Source organism: Nicotiana sylvestris, chromosome 4, assembly GCF_000393655.2.
Source record: "Nicotiana sylvestris chromosome 4, ASM39365v2, whole genome shotgun sequence".
Lineage (NCBI taxonomy): Eukaryota > Viridiplantae > Streptophyta > Magnoliopsida > Solanales > Solanaceae > Nicotiana > Nicotiana sylvestris.
In genome coordinates, this window is record NC_091060.1 from 120,248,882 (window position 1) to 120,264,026 (window position 15,145).

At 41.1% G+C, this 15,145-nt stretch overlaps 1 protein-coding gene across 1 annotated transcript; it reads left to right on the forward strand.

The window, feature by feature from the left end:
* Positions 1 to 291: 291 nt before the first annotated feature.
* Positions 292 to 14,391, forward strand: LOC138890081 (uncharacterized). Its single transcript, XM_070173432.1, has 5 exons — positions 292 to 371; positions 444 to 523; positions 11,353 to 11,480; positions 12,411 to 13,124; positions 13,630 to 14,391. The coding sequence occupies exons 1-5, from the start codon at positions 292 to 294 to the stop codon at positions 14,389 to 14,391; spliced, it is 1,764 nt and encodes a 587-aa protein (XP_070029533.1).
* The last annotated feature ends 754 nt before the right edge of the window (positions 14,392 to 15,145 follow it).

Consider the following 15,145-nt stretch of genomic DNA (forward strand, 5'->3'; position numbering starts at 1 on the left):
ATTTCTTATGCTTCTCATCAGTTGAAGTCTCATGAGAAAAACTATCCCGCTCATGATTTGGAGTTGGCTGCCATAGTTCACGCATTGAAGATTTGGAAGCATTACTTGTATGGCGTGTCTTGTGAGGTGCTCACTGATCATCGCAGTCTTTAGCACTTGTTCAAGCAAAAGGATATCAATTTGATGAAACAGAGATGGTTAGAGTTGCTTAAGGATTATGATATCACTATATTGTACCATCCTTGGAAGGCCAATGTGGTGGCCGATGCTTTGAGCCAAAAGGCAGTGAGTATGGGGAGTTTGGCATATATTCCAGTTGGGGAGAGACATCTTGCCGTTGATGTTCAGGCCTTGGCCAATCAGTTCGTAAGGTCAGATGTTTCGGAGCTCATTCGGGTATTGGCTTGCATGGTTTCTTAGTCTTCTTTATATAATCGCATTAGAGAGCACCGGTATGATGATCCACATTTACTTGTCCTTAAGGACAGGCTTCAGCATGATGATGCCAGAGATGTTACCATTGGTAATGATGGGGTGTTGAGGATGCAGGGCCGGATTTGCATGCCAATTGTGGATGGGCTTCGGGAGTTGATTCTGGAGGAGGCCCATATCTCGTAGTATTCCATTCATCCGGGTGCCGCGAAGATGTATCAGGACTTGAGGCAACATTATTGGTGGAGAAGAATGATGAAATACATTGTGAGATTTGTAGGTCGGTGTCTCAATTGTCAACAAGTGAAGTATGAGCATCAGAGACTGGGTGGCTTGCTTCAGCAGATGGATATTCCCGAGTGGAAGTGGGAGAGGATCACTATGGACTTTGTTGTTGGACTTCCACGGACTTTGAGAAAGTTCGATGCTATTTGGGTAATTGTGGATCGGTTGATCAAGTCCGCGCAGTTCATTCCTGTGTGTACTACCTATTCTTCAGAGCAGTTGGTAAAGATCTATATCCAGGAGATTGTTCGTTTGCATGGTATCCCAGTTTCCATCATTTCAGATAGGGGCACTTAGTTTACTTCTCAGTTTTGGAGGTTTGTGCAGTGAGAGTTGGGTACTCAGGTTGAGTTGAGCACAGCTTTTCACCCTTAGACGGAAGGGCAGTCTGAGCGCACTATTTAGATATTAGAGGACATGTTGCCTGCTTGTGTCATTGATTTCGGAGGGTTATGGGATTAGTTCCTACCGCTTGCATAGTTTGCTTATAACACCAGCTACCAGTCGAGTATTCAGCTAGCTCTGTATGAGGCTTTGTATGGGAGGTGGTGTAGATCTCCAGTTGATTGGTTCGAGCCCGGTGAGGCTTGGCTACTGGGGACACACTTGGTGCAGTATGCCTTAGAGAAGGCGAAGGTGATTCAGGAGAGGCTTTGTACATCACAGTCAAGGCAAAAGAGTTATGCCGATAGGAAGGTTCGAGATGTGTCCTACGTGGTTGGTGAGAAGGTCCTGTTGAAGTTTTCGCCCATGAAGGGTGTTATGAGGTTTGGGAAGAAAGGGAAATTGAGTCCTCGGTTCTTTGGGCCTTTTGAGGTGCTTCGGAGGATTGGGGAGGTGGCTTATGAGCTTGCGTTACCACCCAGCTTATCGAGTGTGCATCCGATATTTCATATTTCTATGCTCCAGAAGTATATTGGGGATCCATCTCATGTTTTGGATTTCAGCACAGTTTAGTTAGATGATGATTTAACTTATGATGTGGAGCCAGTAGCTATTTTGGGTTGTCGGGTTAGGAAGTTGAGGTCAAAGGATATAGCTTCAGTGAAAGTGTAGTGGAGAGGTCGGCCCGTAGAGGAGGATACATGGGAGATCGAGCGAGAGATGCGGAGTAGATATCCTAACCTGTTTGAGGCTTCAGGTATGTCTCTTGACCCGTTCGAGGACGAATGTTTGTTTATGTTGGGGAGGATGTGACAACCCGTCCAGTCGTCTCATGAGTTACCGCTCTGTTACCCCCCATTTTTGCTTCTAATTTCTTTGTATAATGGTTCTATATGTGATCGGGTTGATTGGTTAACGTTCGAATAGGATTTGATAAGGTTTGAGACACTTAGTCTCTCTTAAGGAAGGTTAAGTTGGAAAAGTCAACCGGATGTTGACTTATGAGTTAGAGGGTTCGGATGTGAGTTCTGATGTTTTGGTTAGTTTTGGGAGGTGATTTGGGACTTAGGAGTGTGATCGGAATGAGTTTTGGAGGTTCGCATTAGATTTAGGCTTGAATTGGCGAAGTTGAGATTTTGGCGATTTCCAATTTATAGGAGAGATTTTTATATAGGGGCCGGAATGGAATTCCGAGAGTTGCAGTAGTTCCTTTGTATCATTTGGAATGCGTGTGTAAAATTTCAGGTCATTCGAACGTGGTTTGGTTGGGTTTTTGATCAAAAGCGAAATTCGGATGATTTTAGAAAGTTTGTCTTGAACCCGATGTGTTTTGGGTGAATTGATGTTGTTTGAGGTGTTTTGATAATTGGAACAAGTTTGAATAAGGTCTTGGGATATGTTGGTTGTTTTTGTTGAGGTCCCGGGGGCCTCAGGGTGATTTCGGATGGTTGACGGGGAGTTGAGTTGTTGTTGAAGATGCAGAAATCTTTTGCTTTTGATATTTTCACACCTGCGGATTGGGGACCGTAGGTGAGATGCTGCACGTGCAGAAGAGGAGCCGGAGAAGAGGTTTTGGATGGGATCTTCAGGAACCGAAGATGCGGTAGTGTGATCGCACCTACGAAGGCGTAGGTGCGGAAAGTTGACTGCAGATGCGGATTGGGCCCTTTAAGTGAATAACCTCAGAAGCGGTAATATGGCCGCATATGCGGTACCACCAAAGCGGTAGGCTGGTCGTAGATGCGAAAATCCCTGACCAGAGGGTATATAATGGCTTCTTCCCGAAATTTTGCTAAGTTCATCATTTTTGATGACGGGAAAGAGGCTAAGACATTGGATTTCAAGAGGAATCAAAGGATATCAGTTGGGTAAGTTCCCTAAGCTTAATTACTTGGGTTTGAGATCATTTTCCATTATTTAATCATGGTTTTAGTGGACATTAAGGAAGAAAAATTGGGGAATAGGGCTTGAGTTTAAGAGGCCTTTAAATGGGAATTTGAGGGGTCATTTGTACTCCGATTTCAGTGTTCTCGAATTCTGAGACATGGGCTCGAGGGTCGGGTTTTGGTAATTTCGGGATTTGTGCCATTTGTTGATTGTTTTCGCTTGGGCTTCGTTCCCTTGGCATATTTTGATATCCTCGTTCTGATTTTGGTTAGATTCGATGCGAGTGGAGGCCGATTCGAGGGGCAAAGGCATCGCGAGCTAGAGATTTGACCGGTTGAGGTAAGTAACCATTGTAAATCTTGAACTGAGGGTACAAAACCCCGGTATTTGACTTATTTTGATAAATGTGGTGACGCACATGCTAGGTGACGAGCGTGTGGGCATGCACCGGTAGGGATTGTGACTTGGTCCATCCCGTAGCGACTATTAAGCCGCGTATTTGGTTTAGAAATATTATGTTATTCCATATTTTGGATATTTATACTATATTATGGGTTGTATGCCATCTTTGGGGCCTTGTACCGACCTGTAGAAACCTTAGGGGCATTTTGACTATTTTTGTCACATTAATTGCTAGAAGCATATCCTCAATCACGTTTTATCTGTTCAAATGTTTAAAACTGGTTTTATTACTCTACTCCTGATTGTGAGGATTGTTTGGGCTGAGTTCCCTAATTTCTATTGTTGTGCCCGAGAGGTTGTGAGGTTAAGGACTGAGAGAGGCCGAGAACCAAATTGTGAGGATATTTATATATATGTGAGTTATGGATCGAGCTGCACGCTGCAGCGATACTTATATAGATTGGGCTGCAAACCGTAGCGATATATATATTAGATCGGGTTGCACGTTGTAGCTATATGACGTTTGGGCTGTAAAAGCCCCTCCGGAGTCTGCACACCCCTAGTGAGCGTAGTTGACTATAAATTATGGATCGGGATGCACGCCGCAGCGGTTACTATGATTTCTATTATTATGGGATATTAATGAGCCGAGTACTGAGAGTGATTACTGAGTGACGAGAGTTGAGTCACGAGTGACTGAGAGGCTGCCCGATGGGCCATATTTTGAGTGATTTCTTGCCATGGGGCCCTGTTATGATGTTTTTCACTGATTTCACTATTCCTTTAAATAAACCTCTGTTGGATATATTGCTAAGTATCCGATTTCAAAGGTTTTTAAAATGGAAATGTTGATTGTATGACGAAACTGATTTTTAACTGTAAAGTTGATCTGTTATTCTATTGATTATTCAGTTATATGTTTTTGAACTGCTCGTCACTGCTTTCAGTCCTTATTTACTTTAGTTACTTACTGAGTTGGCATACTCACGTTACTCCATGCACCTTGTGTGCAGATCCAGGTGCCCGAGCGGTCGAGTGAGGGTCTTCAGCTGATTCAGCGTTTGCCGGAGAATTCGAGGTAGCTGCATGGCGTCCGCAGCCCTGTTTTCTCCCCTATCTTGTTATCTTTCCGCATTTTCTAGACTATTGATGTAGTAGGTGTTAAGACTTGTATTAGAGGCTCTAAACTCGTGAAACCAGATTTATGGGGATGTGTAGTTTCCTGTTATTTTGAATTCCGCATATCTTTTTGTTACTTAAAACATTCATAATGAAATTGGTATTTGAAACCTGTGTTAGAAAATGACTTATTGTTAAAGGAAAAACGGGTTGCGGCTAATTGATTGGTTGGCTTGCCTAGTAATGTGATAGGCGTCATCACGACCGGTATTTGGAGTCGTGACAAGTATTTAGTTTTATTTTTGTCTTGCTTATTTAACTTAAATTCATATTAAAAGGTAAAATAATTTTGGCCTAATACATACTTGGCCCCCTTTACTTGTATGATTCCTTTGACACATCGCTGTTTTATGGTTAGTATTATTTCCACCGTCGGGATCGTGATGGAGCCTAATAGTTCACTTGCTAGGCAAGCCAACGTTAGAACATTTTTACTTCTTTTAGCAGTTAAATAGTAACATTGATAACAAACTAAAATAACAGATATGTTCTAAGTACAAATGTGGAAATTAAACAGCCAATCGTCTATTACAATTCCCTGAATCTAGTGTCACGAGTTCACGAGCTTCTAAAGTAATACACATAAAGGTATGAAATAAGTATAAAGTTGTCTGAATGAAGTTATACAGCTAAAACAAAAGAGGATAGGGACTCCAGGTACTGCGGGCGCTGAACAACCTTACCTCAAGTCTCCGTAGATATCCAATCTGGGTTCACTAATGACTGTTGCTGGAACCGCCTCCAAAATTTGCGCAATGTGCAGAGTGTAGTATCAGTACAACCGACCCCATGTACTGGTAAGTGTCGAGCCTAACCTTAACGAGGTAGTGACGAGGCTAGGGGGCACCTATACAAAACCTGTACGTAGTATATAAATAACAGAATAAAAGAAATATAAAACAAAACCAAACAGACAATTGAAACCGATAAGACCAACCTCTAAAGTAAACTAGTGTCAACCAGAATTACCAATCCCTACTATATCAGATAATGAAAGAATTACCAAAAAGAAATGCAGTTTAGGAAATAGAAACATATAGTTTTGTTGCGGCGCGGTAACCCGATCCCACCGTATAAACCTCCTCTGCCTCAAATTGAGATCCTTTTGCTCGAACAAATACTGAAGGCTGCAATGATCCGTGAAAACCTCACATGACATGCCATAAAGATAGTGCATCCAAATCTTCAGCTCATGAACAATGGCTGCCAACTCTAAATCATGAACAGGGCAATTCTTCTCATGAACCTTCAAATGCCAAGATGCATATGCAATCACCCTGCCGTATTGTATCAATACTGCACCGAGCCCAACACGGAAGGCATCGCAATATATCGTGTAAGATCCTGAACCTAATGGTAACACCAACACCGGCATTGTAGTCAAAGCTGTCTTGAGCTTCTGAAAGCTCACCTCACACTCGTCCGACCATCTGAACGGGGCACCCTTCCGGGTCAACCTTATCAGCGATGCTACTATAGATGAAAAACCCTCCACAAATCAACGATAATAACCCGCCAAACCCAAGACGATCCTAATCTCCATGGCTGAAGTAGGTCTAGGCCAATTCTTGACTGCCTTGATATTCTTAGGATCTACCTGAATGACCTCTACTGATACAACATGGCCTAAGAAAGCGACTGAATCAAACCAAGACTCGCACTTCAAAATTTAGCATACAACTGACTGTCCCTCGAAGTCTTGATCGTTATCCAAAGGTTCTACTCATGCTCCTCCTGACTGCGGGAGTATATCAAGATGTCATCAATAAATACAATCACAAAAGAATCAAGATAAGGCTTGAACACTCGGTTCATCAAGTCCATAAATGCTATTGGGGAATTGGCCAACCCAAAATGACATCATTAGAAACTCATAGTGCCCATACCTCATCCAAAAAGCTGTCTTAGAGACATCATATGCCCTAATCCTCAACTGATGGTAGCCAGATCTCAAATCAATCTTCGAAAACACCATAGCACCCTGAAGCTGATTAAATAAATCATCAATCCTCGGAAATGGATACTTGTTCTTGATGTGACTTTGTTCAACTGCCAATAATATATACACATCCTCATAGAACCATCCTTTTTCTTCACAAACAAAATCGGTACACCCCAGGGCGAGACATTAGGTCTAATGAAGCCATTATCAAGCAAATCCTGCATCTGTTCATTATGGAGCCATCCGGTATGACATAATGGAAATGGGCTGAGTGCCTGGTGCCAAATCAATACAGAAATCAATATCCCTATCTGGTGGCATCCCCCGCAGATCTGTAGGAAATACCTCTGGAAACTAACGAACAACAGGAACTGAATCCATAGAAGGAACCTCTACACTAGAATCACGAACATAATCTAAATAGGCCAAATGCCCCTTCTCAACCATACATTGAGCCTTCATAAAGAAATAACCCTGCTGGTAGAATGACTAAGAGTCCATCTCCACTCTAATCAAGGCAACCCCGACAAGGCTAATGTCACTGTCTTGTCGGGACAGTCTAAAATAGCATGATAAGATGATAGCCAATCTAAGAGCAGAAGGTTTACACTTGTCTCAAGACTCCCAATAGTGACCACACACGAATGATATACACGATCTACAATAATAGAATCCCCCACTGGTGTAGATACATACATAGGGGCACTCAACGAATCACGAGGCACAACTAAATATGAAGCAAAATAAGATGACACATAGGAGTAAGTAGACCCGAGACCAAATAAAACTAAAGGATCTCTACTGCAAACTAAAACAATACTTGTAATGATAGCATCGGATGACTCAACTCAGGTTTGGCTGGAAAAGCATAACATCGGGGCTGGGCCCCACTACTCTGAACCATATCCCTAGGATGACCTCTAGCTAGCAGGCCTCCACCTCTAACAATATGGCCCCTACCTCTAGCTACCAGGCCTCTGCCTCTGGCTGGCTAACCAGGCGGTGCAGCAACTAGTGCTGGAACCATGGCACAAGAACCCTGATGTTGTGGAAACTAAATATGCCTCCGGATAGGTACTCTGAATATGCCTATAATCACCAAACTCGAAACATCCATCTTGACACTATGGCTGTGGAAACTGAGGCTGGCCTGGATGAGCCGGCTGACTATGATAATAACTCTAAATAAGAGGTGCTCTGATAGGAGTTGGTGGTGCACTATAGGCTGGCTACCCAGAAGGACGTACATAGGAACCACGAATCCCTGAATCATTGCGGGATGCCTGAAGCTTTGAACGGAATGGCCTCTAGAAAAAGTACCCCTGCCTCCAGATAAGGCGCCGCTAAACCCACCGGAATAACGAGGTCTCTTATCTGACCCCTGACCTCCTATCCAAGAGCCATCTTGACTCGTCTGGTGACATTGGCCGCATCTTGGAAAGAAATCTCACACCCAGTCTCCTTAGCCATCTGCAATCTAATAGATTGACCAAGTCTCTCAATAAACCTCCTCTCACTCTCTCTCTCTCTCTCTCTCAATAGGAAGCAAAAGAATAACATGACTGGACAAATCCATAAAATGGGTCTAATACTGAGTAATAGTCATGCTGCCCTACTGGAGATCTTCAAACTGACGGCGGTGCTTGATCGAGGCCTACCCTGCACTACTATTGAGTATCGAGAGAGGGTCGAAGCAGCTTTTACCCGATTTAGGGTCGGGATCGATTTACACAGGGAGCTAAATGTTGGAGATAGGTGTCTATCTAATCGAGAGTTGTGTATGTGTTCCAAATTGCACTTCTAAACATTTTTGGGTTTTTATTTTACTTCTAATTTTATCAAACTACAATGCTAAATTAAACTAAAATAAGCTAAGAGTAAATTATTGTGGGTTGTTCAAATGGTTAAAAAGCACTAGGGTAGTGATTTTTGCCTAGGTGGTCAATTGACGGTTACTTGAGTCTAAGGCATGATTGACATATTTGGGGAGTATGATATAACCTTCGCACGATTTTACCCACTCTACACCTCTCGGTGATTTGTGTGATTTTTCCTGAATTGACCTTCTCAAGACCAATTGGGTATGCAAATTTGCACAAGCAATCAAGGTTCAAGTCGGGTATTACTATCTCTAGGTTTAACACTTTAATTGGGGCTATCAATCTCTTGAGTACTCCCCAATTCCTTGTTGGACCAATTTCAGAGACTTAGGCTCTCTTTCTCAAGAAGAGCCAAATTCAACTAAATACAAACTAGTGTTTGCAACCACTAATTCAGCAATTAAACATGAAATTAGCCCAAATATAAACCACCCATAGTCAATCTAGCCCTAAAACACAAGACCCATCAATTACTCACACTAGTGTTGAGACACAACCCTAGCTTATAGGTCTAGCTACTCATAATTAAAGAAGAAAACAAAGAAATAGATGAAGAACAACTCATATTAATTAATTGTTATGATAAACTAGAAGATTCAATGTTGAAACGAAGATAAAATTGCCCAAAATAGCTAAAGAAACGGAAGTCACGAGTGCAACTCAGTACAAAATCTATCTGATATCCTAAAAATGAGAAAAGAAGCTATTTATACTAAGCTAAAAAATATGGACAAAAATACTGATGCGGGGTTAGTGTGGACTGCACAAAATCACGTGTGGCCGCACTAGGGCTCTGAACTTGAGAATCCAGCTCTCTGAACACGGGCAATGTGGACCGCACAGAATCACGTGCGACCGCGGTGGCTTCTAGTGCAGTCCGCATTAAATGGAGTGTGGACCGCATTGGCTTCAATCTCCAAAACTGGCAACTCTATGATCATTGGTAGTTCGGACCGCACTAAATCGAGTGCGGCCGCTGTAATTCTAATGCGGACCGCATTAAATCCCATGCAACTGCATTGCTTGTTGGCCTGGAAATCAAACTCTCTGAACCTCACTTGTGCGGCCGTATTGGCCCTGTTTTGCTTGAGCTTTGTCTTGTCTTGAAACTTGTGCAAGTTTCACTCCTTTTTGAACTGATCTTTGACATCTTGTCACTTTGTTGATCAAACTTGCAATCAAGCACAACTTGTGAGCCTTTTGGGCCTATTTTGTACAAATTTCTAATCAAAACTTTAGCAAGATGGAGTATAAAATGTATGAAAAACCCTAGTTATCATCGCTCCTCTCTAAAGGTGATAGGCATAAACTTCTCTAAGAAGAGATGAGAGAACTGGTCCCAAGTAAGAGCAGGCGACCCAGCTGGTCTAGTCAACAAATAATCCATCCACCATTTTCACTTGCTAGGTTAGAACATTTTTACTTCTTTTGGTAGTTTAAACAGTAACATTGATAACAAACTAAAATAAAAGATATGTTCTAAGTACAAATTCAGAAATTAAACAGCCAATCATCTATTACAATTCTCTGAATCTTGTGTCACGAGTTCTAAAGTAATACACATAAAGGTATGAAATAAGCATAAAGCTGTCTAAATGAAGTTATACAGCTAAAAGAAAAGAGGACGAGGACTCTAGGTGCTGCGGGCGCTGAACAATCGTACCTCAAGTCTCCACAGATATCCGATCTGGGCTCACTAATGAATGCTGCTAGGGCCGTCTCCAAAATTCGCACAATGTGCAGAGTGTTGTATCAGTACAATCGACCCCATGTACTAGTAAGTGCCGAGCCTAACCTCGACGAGGTAGTGACGGGGCTAAGGCAGGGCACCTATACAAAACCTACACGCAGTATATAAATAACAAAATAAAAGAAACATAGAACAAAAATAAACAACCAACTAAAAGTGATAACCATAGCCCCTAGAGTAAACCAGTGTTGACTAGAATTACCAATCCTTACTATATCAGATAATGAAATAATTACAAAAAAGAAATGTAGTTCAGGAAATAGAAACATATAGTTTTGTTGCGGCGCGCATCCCGATCCCACCAGACATCACAAAATTCTCCTTATTCCTCCTTAACAATAACAATAGCAATATATATATATATATATATATATATATATATATATATATATATATATATATATATATGTATGTATTGCGGCGCACAACCCGATCCCACCATATATCAATATCAATTGGAAAATTCACCCTTATATCACCATATCAATCCAACCTTATTCCTCATGTTGCGCCGTGCAACCCGATCCCACCGTATAAACATTTTCACCCTTATTCCTCTATATCAATCCTCCTTTATTCCTCCTGCTGCGGTGTGCAGCCCGATCCCACCATATCAGTACCAAACACTCAATGTACACAGTCAATTTATAAACTAAATAACAAGGCCTTTACTATAAATAAATACAAAACTAAACCAAGCAAAGGAACCCTTGATCAATATCAAATCTACTCAAATAATACTACACAACGAGTCTAATCCAGCAATTTACAATTTGGAAGGTACAAACAAGTCAAATTAAGTAAATAGCAGGGATTAGGGGACCTATGGGAAGAACTAACATAGCTAACAGGAGAAGATGTTGATTAACACGTAACAGTTAAGCATGGAAGTATTTAAAGCATATAACAATTAAGACAAGGAATGAAACAATTAAAGGGAAGCAGTAAATCAAGGAAAATAGATAATTTGGCTATGTATACGCACTCGTCACCCCGCATATACGCCGCTCACATGGATTTCACATAATCACATAGTCTGTGGGTTCCTAATTCCCTCAAGTTAAGGTAAGACACAACTGATAGATCTTAAATACTTTTGCCTTGTGTTTTGATGATCTAAAAAACTTGCTGATAAGAACCAGATAGCGAACCTGACCTACTTGGATTGCTGCAAACTTAAACGGATTCTTGCTAAGGATAAACTGTTACAGATTCAGGAGATAGGAACCAATCAAGGACCTGGTTCTCCTGTGGTTCCTATGTAGCCGTACAAAGTCATGTGGACACATCTCGAACTGAAGTGACTGATGGCACTGTTTCTGTAGCACTGCAACACACTGTCAGTCCTCTCACTCTCTAACCAAACAAAGTACTCACATCACTTCAAATGATGTGATCAATATGTACGCGATGAAGCTTCATACAAATATATCACCAGAAGGTTTCTGTTTCTCATTCAAGCTTTTGCAAAAAACAAAAAACTCATCATCCTCTCAAGCTTGAAGAACAAGGTTGAACGCCACTACGGACCAGTTCCTAAAAGATTGATTGTTGTTGTCCTAGTTGAGTTGTAACCTTGTTATTGTACTTACTATATCTCCTAAATCGCTTACTTGGAAGCATAGTGATTAGGAGTCCTCTTGTAAATCCTCAAACTCGCTGAGTTTAGGTTGTGACTAGATTTAGTCATAGAGAAAAGTCTTTTTAATTGTAGAATTGTAAAGTGGCTTGGGGTGATAGCACCACAAGTTAGAAAAAGCCTTTGGTAACAAGGATAGTCACAAAGTGGCTTGTGGTAAAGGTACCACAAGTTATTTGAGTAAATCCTTTATAATCAGAAGTATTGTACAGTGGCTTGTAATAGGTAAGATTACAAGTTAGTAAAGTTAAAAGCCTACAGGTGTAGGTCGTGGTTTTTTGATCGTCTTGTACGGGATTTTTCCATGTAAAAATCCTCTGTCTCATTTACTTAATGCTTTACTAAGTGCTCTCAACAGAAGCTTGTAGAGGACCAAGAACTCTAAGACTTGGTGGACCCATACAAACTAACAATTGGTATCAGAACGGGTTCCTCCTATCAGGTTAACACCTACGAAGGATCTTCATGATGGCTCCACTAAATCTTGAAGAAGGTCAATCCATATACCACCCACCCAAGTTTGATGGAAAATGCTATTGGTGGTGGAAAGCTAGAATGCATGATTTTATCATGGCTGAGGATTGAGAGCTTTGGGATATTATCTTCGATGGTCCGTTTGTTCCAATCAAGACCAGCGGAGAATATACTGAAGTAGAAAAGAAAGCATTGAAGAACATTGCTTGTGCCAAGAAAATTCTAGTATATAGCTTAAAACCTAACGAGTATGACAAAATCTCTACATGCGACACTGCCAAGGAAATATGGGAGGCTTTGCAAATAGCTTATGATGGAACTACACAAGTAAAACAAGATAAATCTAATACTGATAATAGTTCCACGATGGCAGTTGAAGGCGATAAGATTAGATATGACTCAACGCTTGCTTTGATGGCGCATGCAGACAATGATGAAGACAATGGCAACGAAGAGGTAAACTTCAGGGATGTTCAGAAAAATTTGAAATCCTACTCTCCAAAAAAACTCATGTGTTTAGCTGATGTTTTAATTATTGTATTTTGTAGTCTTGCAGATGATAGGGATTCCTTGTTCTTAGAACTAGAAGAATCAGAGATTACTAGAAAAGGCTTAGTTGCCGTGATTACTTATCAAAAGAATGCCATTGAAACTCTTAGAAAAGAAAAGAGTGATCTCTTGGCAGAAGCTGCTGACCAAAGGGAACAAATAGTAGAGCCCTTGACTAAGTCAAAACCTGAAAAAATAGAAAGAGGAAAGGAGATAGTTAGTGAGGAATATGTTAGGCTTAAAGGTGAAATGAAGGCCTTGATATGTAGGATGAGCGCTGAAATTGACAAAAACGAGCTCCTCCAAGCCAATCTAGAAAAGGTAATGAATGATCTTGAAAAGTCTCTAAAGTGGACCTTGTCCTTAGATGCTACCACTGCTTTGTTCACTAATGACAGTGAAAAAGGGCGCGGAGCAGGGTTTTCAAGGAAAAGGGATCCTTACAACCCTCACAGTAAGAGCACCTCTGCATTCGATAACTAGCCTCGGACCCAATGTGGGAACACTGGGAACTCCAAGGAAGGTGTCCAGGCCAAAAATCAATCAGTACCAAAAGATAAAGTGGCTGCTGAAACTATGATCACAAAAGAGGGACCAGGTTCCACTCATAGAAAATGTGCATTACCTGTATAGACTAAAAGAGCTCTTATTCATCCTCTTGATTACTACAAGGGACCCAAACTTATTTGGGTTCCTAAAAATAACTCCTAAATTTCTTGTGCAGGGGACAATGAAGGGAATTGGTGAACAATGGTTCTTGGATAATGGATGTTCGAAACACATGATTAGGAACACCACAAACTTTCTTTCACTAAAAGCCCTGTAGGGAGGGAATGTATCCTTTGGTAATGGCAAAAAGGGGTACATTCTTGGAGTTGGAAAAGTTGGGAAGTCACTCACTCACTCTATTGAAAATGTGTACTATGTCAATGGACTTGAGTACAGTCTCCTGAGTGTCTCTCAAATTTGTGATAAGGGAAACAAGGTGGAGTTCTTGTCCAAAATATGTACAGTCACTGACCTTGTGACTGGTGAAGTAATCTTGGTGGCCAAAAGATACAAGAACATCTATGTTGCTGATTTCGAATCTTTACAAAGTGGTGATATGAGTTGTCTAAAGTCGGTTGACGATGATGTTGAACTATGGCACAGAAGACTGGTCCATGGTTTGCCTATGTCACAATTCAAAACTCAAAAGGTCTGTGATGCTTGTACTAGAGGAAAACATGTAAAGTCCTCCTTTAAGTCAAAAAGATATGTGATCACCTCAAAACCACTTGAGCTCCTACATATGGATTTGTGTGGACCTATGAGGGTGCAAAGCAGAGGAGAAAAGAGATACATTTTCGTGATCGTGGATGACTATTCTAGATTCACGTGGACTCTATTTCTCAGAACAAAAGATGAAACGGTTGAAGTATTTGTGGCCTTTGTGAAGAAAATTCAGGTGAAACGGAGTCTAAAGTTGTATGCATTAGATAAAATCATAGAACAGAATTTGACAATGTCAAATTTGATGATTTCTGCAATGAAAATGGTATCTCTCACAACTTCTCAGCTCCTAGAACTCCTCAGCAAAATGGAGTAGTAGAAAGAAAGAACAGAACTCTGGAAGAAATGGCATGAACAATGCTGATTGACAGTGGACTTGCAAAGAACTTTTGGGCTAAAGCTGTCAACATTGCCTGCTACTTAGCAAAAAGGTGCATGATCAGATCAATTCTGAACAAGACACCATATGAACTACTGAATGGAAGAAAACGCAAGCTGACTTACCTAAGAACGATTGGATGCAAATGCTATGTTCTCAACAATGGAAAATATAAGCTTGGTAAGTTCGATGCCAAAAGTGACGAAGGGATATTTCTTGGCTACTCTTCTCAAAGCAAGGCTTACAAGATATATAACAAGTGGCTCAATGTGTTGAAGAAAGTGTCCATGTTATTTTTGATGAATCTCACCCATCATTTGAGAAGAACGCTGAGGAAGATCAATATGGAGAACCCTTACTTGTTCCTGGCGAAGTCATTAACATGAAAAATGGAAAGGCAGATATAACAAGTCAAATGAAGGAGGCAAATGAAGACAACACTACCTCATCATCTATAGAACCAATCACTTCAATTACAACCACTGAAGCTGAAGAAAGAGTGGTTGATGCAGTTTAGGGAACTCCACTTGCATCTAAGAGAAGGATAGAGGAGAATCAGCCAAACATACCTTCTTCTTCTCAAAATGAACACCAATCATCTAACTGGAGACATCAAAGTTCTCACCCCATAGACAACATAATCACTCCTCTAGATTCCGAAGTCCAAACCAGGTCAAGAGCTAGAAATTCA